Genomic DNA, 6,000 nt, shown 5'->3' on the forward strand with positions numbered 1-6,000 from the left:
GCGTAGAGACGGCGGAGACGCTTTGCTGAACCAAAAGTTGCTGTAATACAAGCGAGCATCATTTAAACATGTCTGCAGTACCCGGAGGAATCTAAGTAAAAAAAAAATGGAGGACTCCTGCCTTGGAGAAGCCAAACCATCAATATATATATTCCTTCTTCCTGTCTGTGTGTGTGTGCTAAGTCAGGAGAGCACATCCTGACCATAAAAGGAGATGTCCGTGTGTAAGTGTCTGGAAAACAACTGCTTTAAGTCATAACTTAAATGTTGGCGTTGAGCTAGACAGGTGTTCTCTTCTCAAGGATAGGGCTATCACTGTGGTCCGGATCATGTTTGTGTGTTTTCTGTTAGTTTTGGACTCCTTGAGTTCCTGTTTGTGACACCTGAGTTTGGTTTGGTTGCCATGGCTGCTTATTGTTTTTACCTGCCTCTGGTGTTCGGGACGCTCACCTGTCTCTAATCAGAGGCATTATTTAAGCCTGCCTCTGCCAGTCAGTCGGCCTGGTGTCATTGTTTGCTTCATGCCTGGTATACGTAAGTCTTGTTTATTTCATGCCACAGTTTTGTGAGGTTCCATGTCCATAGTTCCACGTTTCCTGCGCTAAGTTTTTGCCTTAGCTTCCCGCGTGCGATAGGCACGCTTGCCTTTGTTTAGTAAGTTGGATGATTTATCAAGATTAAATCATGTTCCTACCTGCAAGTCCTGTTCTGAGTCATCCGTTTACATCCCGGGTGAACGAACCGTGCAGTAAGCTGCAACCCCGCCGTGACAATCACTTTTGCATTCTGAAGTCCCAATTAGGGCCTCTTTCCTACGAGAAGTGATCTAATCCACCTGCGAATGTCAAACTAAGGGGCTTGTTATGTGCTCAAACTGAAATACCAATATTTACTTAAAGGCCTACTGAAATTACATTTTTTAATTTAAACGGGGATAGCAGATCCATTCTATGTGTCATACTTGATCATTTCGCGATATTGCCATATTTTTGCTAAAAGGATTTAGTAGAGAACATCGACGATAAAGTTCGCAACTTTTGGTCTCTGATAAAAAAAAAGCATTGCCTGTAGCGGAAGTAGCGTGACGTCACAGGAGGAAGGGCTGCTCACATTTTCCCATTGTTTACAATGCAGCGAGAGCCAGTGCCGGCCCAAGCCTCCATGGGGCCCTAAGCAAAATTTGATTTTGGGACCCTCTGTTTCTGCCAATAATATTGATTATTACTATAAACTCATTGCGGCTCTGACAGTGTTGTTTACATGATCCTATTGTCAGCCTGGCATGTCTTTACAAATGACATGTCATTTATAAAGATATGGGGGTGGCCCAGTTAAGAACATAAATAATACCAATGAATGAACGAATGATGTCCAGAGTGCCACATATGCTTCCTAATCTTAAAATGTAGAAAACATTCAGCTACAAGAGTGGCCTGGGGTTGAACAGTCCAAGTGATAAAGCTTTGTATTTACAGTAAAAGTGTCATCTTGACACATCAGTCTTGTACATATTAGTCTTTAATTACTAGTTTATATTTTTAGTTAATTGTTCATATTTAATGTTTACTTTGTACAAAGAGAGCGCAGTCTACTGAAGTTAAATTCCATGCGTGTTAAACATAACTGGACAATAAAGCTGATTCTGATTCACTTTATTTATTATTTTGGTAACAAAAACCTGAAACAGCAATGTGCAAAAATAGTTCGTAGTGCAGGAAAAACAATAAAGTGCAACAATAAAATCACTTAAATATATATAAAAAGGAACAAATTCAATTGTACAAAAAACAACATAATTAAATTAAATATCAAGCAAATACTTAAATAATATTAATGAACAGTTACCAGAAACAAGGTAACATAACGGTTTATAAACAAATATAAAGTTACTACATATTAAAACTATTTTAATGTACATAACGATGTGCAAAAAATTTTTGGGGAAAAAATCAAAATAAACTACCTTAAATGAAGGTCCTTAATTCACACATTTGACCATCACATCACATCACAGTTTTGTTCCTCTGTTCTTCACCACCCACACCACTCCACCCCAGGGGCGCTGCTAGGGATTTTGGGCCCCATGAAAAGAATCTTTACAGGGCCCCCAACACAGCGGCAACATTTTTTGATGCTATTTTACATACAATTATGCATTTTAATGGTATTTTTGACTATCTTTACCATATTTTTGAAAGGAGAACAGCATCACAGTTGACATGTACAGTAGGGGAAGAACTGAGCACTCTGAATACAATGGAATTCATTTTGAGTCATTTATTTGCCGCACTACTGATTCTTAAATTGGAAATAAACTCTTCCATGAAAAAATAGCAAGTATAATCAGTGGAGAGAAAAAAATCTCAGCAAAAACAAAAATGCCATCAGAATACAAAATGGCCATATATGATTTCTCATAATTTAAGTAGAGCTTAATATATGAAAGAATGGTAAATATATATATATATATATATATATATATATATATATATATATATATATATATATATATATATATATATATATATATATATATATATATATATATATATATATATATAATATAACCGTTATATTATATATATATTTACCAGACTCTGTTCAGAATGAGGCATCATTTTGACAGAGGGGAGATCAACTATTATTGAATAAGAACAGCTTGATAAATGTTTGACTGGATTGATTATTTAACTAAAATAGCAGTAAAATGTAAAAATCCAGAGTTTTCTTGAGCTAACATGGTGAGAAAAGTGAGCTAGCTTATTACCACAGACAGGGACAAAGTTAATATGCATAACTTTCCACCACAACTAACAAACCCACCTTTTTTTTGGAAATATTGGGTGACATATTGTCGACCCTTCAACTCCTTCTCCTCTCTTATTGTCTTTTCCTTTCTTTTTTGGCTGCCTGATTTTTGAGGCATACTGCTGTCTCCTCCGCTTTGCCCGCTGTGGCGCTGTCTGTGATAGATCCTTGATAGATCGATCCTGTGGTATCGATATATCGATACTCACACGCTACTCATTTGGCATCACTTTTCTGAAAAAAGTATCGATATAAACCAAAAAAGGGCGTGTGGGGGGTGCAAGCATCACTTTCAGATGTTTTTGATGACTTACTTAACTTCCTATGTGCTGGGACACACCTGTACCTGGCAGAGTATAGAGCTGGCCCAGTCATGTGACAGGAGACAGCGAATGAGCGTCGTCAACGTGCAACACACACACACACACACACACACACACACACACACACACACACACACACACAGCCAGCCGACAGCGATGCAGCCAGGCATATCCAGTGTTGTCCAATTGTTGACTTAAAACAGGCATTGTTTTTTTTTTTAGTAATGTTTAAATGATTATCCTAAATTCAAATAATTTCCACACAGGGGAATTTACTGTTAGTTGAAAATTGCTTGAGTATTTAAAACAAGATAAGAAAGAGATACAATTTGGAGATTCTTCATCTTTGCATTACAGTTTTATTTTTTTCCAAGAAAATCTTGAATATATGATTGAATGTGATTTTGGTTTTAATCTGTAACATGATTTCTTACATTTGGAAAACATTAGCCTATTTCATATTTCATTAATTGCTAATTATATCACAAACTTTAAAAAATAACTGCAGCTTCTTGCAATTCGGATTTGACTGTTAATTGAAAAGCCCTAATATTTAATTATTATTATATATAATATATAGTTATTATATATAATATTTAATTTATTTTTCATATTTATGTTATTTATTTTAATTTTACTTTTATTATATATTGACCATAATAAATGTGGTATAAATGGTCTGTATTTGTCTTGTGATTTGTCTTAAATAATAACAATAGTAATAATATTTTTGACTGACAAAAAATTGCCAATAAGAAATTATTGGTATCGGTATCGATGAAAATGCAAGAAAAAGTATCAGTATCGTATCGAATCCAAAAAGTGTGGTATCGCCCATCCCTAGTCTGTGACAAATCGCCGGTGCTCTACCTGCAGCTGATCCAGTCGGACTGAACCATTTTACGTAAATAGAGGGGGGAAGGGAGGGCCCTGCAGGTGTTGATGCTTCCAAAACAAATAAAGGTATTGTTACCAGGACATGGAAAATAAAACAAGTGTGATTATATGTTAGTTAATAACTTAGTGTCATTATTTTTTCTGTATTATAATTTCATCATCATTAGGGGCCTCTCTGGGCCCCCCTCCATCATGGGCCCCTAGAATCCGTCTCCTTTACCCCCCCCTTTTCGGCGCCCCTGCTCCACCCACTCCTTAAAACCTGTGCTCCCTGGCTTTTCTGGAGGCAAAGTCATTTATGACATCACTGTAAGAAATATGATGGCCGACTTTGTTATTAATACTAATCACTGCCATGACTCAGATTCGTACATGCAAAAAATAAAAAATAAGAATTTTTTGTTAATTGCTTTTGGGCAGGGGGCCCTAAGCAAGCACTTAGTACGCTTATGCCTTGGGCCGGCTCTGGCGAGAGCGATTCGGACCAAGAATAAACACAAGACATATATATACTCTATTAGCCACAACACAACCAGGCTTATATTTAATATGCCACAAATTAATCCCGCATAACAAACACCTAGGTGTTTGTTATGCTAGCTCCTAGCTCCTAGCTCGAGCTAGTTATAGCAAGCGATCAAATGTTTGGAAGCGCAGCTACGTACTCACGGTATCGCGTCTGTGTATCCAAATCAAAGTCCTCCTGGTTAGAGTCTCTGTTGTCCGAGTTCTTCGATCTTGACTGCATCTTTCGGGAATGTAAACAAACACCGGCTGTGTTGTGTTGCTGACTTCCCTCGCAAAATATCCGCTTCGCAACGACAACTTTCTTCTTTGCTTGCTCAGCTTCTTTCTCCATAATGCAATGAACAAATTGCAACAGATTCACCAACACAGATGTCCAGAATACTGTGGAATAATGACATGAAAACAGAGCTATTTCGTATTGGCTTCAATGGGGGAGCCATACCTCTGTTAAACTGGCTACGTCACGCGCATAAATCATATCCAAAGGAGTTTTTCAACCGGAAGTGTGGCGGGAATTTTAAAATGTCACTTTATAAGTTAACCCGGCCGTATTGGCATGTGTTGCAATGTTAAGATTTCATCATTGATATATAAACTATCAGACTGCGTGGTCGCTAGTAGTGGCTTTCAGTAGGACTTTAAACTTGAAGGTTTGCTTTCACCAACATGAATATGAACATTCACCATATGTAGAACATAATGACTTAATTAATACACATGAACAAGTTTTGTTATTTGTGTCATTTCTGTGGTGTCCATTCAAAAAAAAAACCTGTCATCGTGCTTTTATTTTTGCCTAAACCAGGAAGTGTATTGCTAGCTAGCTAAGACAATGGTACTCTACACGTAGTCATCATCCTCCTTCCTTGTAGGTGCAGACGGGCTGATGGGAATCTACCTCTTCATGATCGGCGCGTACGACCTAAAGTTCCGCGGCGAGTACAACCGCCACGCCCAGGCCTGGATGGACAGCAGTCAGTGTCAGGTGATCGGCTCCCTGGCCATGCTGTCCACAGAGGTGTCGGTCCTGCTGCTCACCTACCTCACGTTGGAGAAGTACATCTGCATCGTCTACCCTTTCCGATACTTGACGCCAGGCTGGCGGCGCACCGTCACCATCCTGCTGGGGATTTGGGTGTTTGGCTTCGTGGTGGCCTTCTTGCCGCTGGTGAGCAAGGGGCTGTTTCGAAACTTCTACGGGACCAACGGCGTTTGCTTCCCGCTGCACTCGGAGCAGCCCGAGACGGCGTGGGCTCACGTCTACTCCATCGTCATTTTCCTGGGTGAGCATCATCCGCCGCCTGGTTTTTCACTGCGAGCTATGATGGCGTCTCTTTGCAGGCCTGAACCTGGTGGCGTTCTTGATCATCGTCCTCTCCTACGCAAGCATGTTCTACAACATACAGCGAACGGGCAACCAGACCGCCATGTACAGCAACCACAT

The 6,000-nt window shown here is 39.2% G+C and overlaps 1 protein-coding gene across 3 annotated transcripts in view; it reads left to right on the forward strand.

Moving 5' to 3' along the window:
- Positions 1-6,000, forward strand: part of LOC133645195 (relaxin receptor 1-like) — a 152,799-nt gene that overhangs the window by 138,019 nt on the left and 8,780 nt on the right. For all 3 annotated transcript variants that reach the window (XM_062040058.1, XM_062040059.1, XM_062040060.1), the window contains 2 exons: positions 5,429-5,839; positions 5,898-6,000. The exon at positions 5,898-6,000 is cut by the window's right edge. In XM_062040058.1, the coding sequence (XP_061896042.1) occupies positions 5,429-5,839; positions 5,898-6,000 (514 nt within the window). The remainder of the gene's footprint in view (positions 1-5,428; positions 5,840-5,897) is intronic.

Source organism: Entelurus aequoreus, linkage group LG28 (assembly GCF_033978785.1).
Source record: "Entelurus aequoreus isolate RoL-2023_Sb linkage group LG28, RoL_Eaeq_v1.1, whole genome shotgun sequence".
Lineage (NCBI taxonomy): Eukaryota > Metazoa > Chordata > Actinopteri > Syngnathiformes > Syngnathidae > Entelurus > Entelurus aequoreus.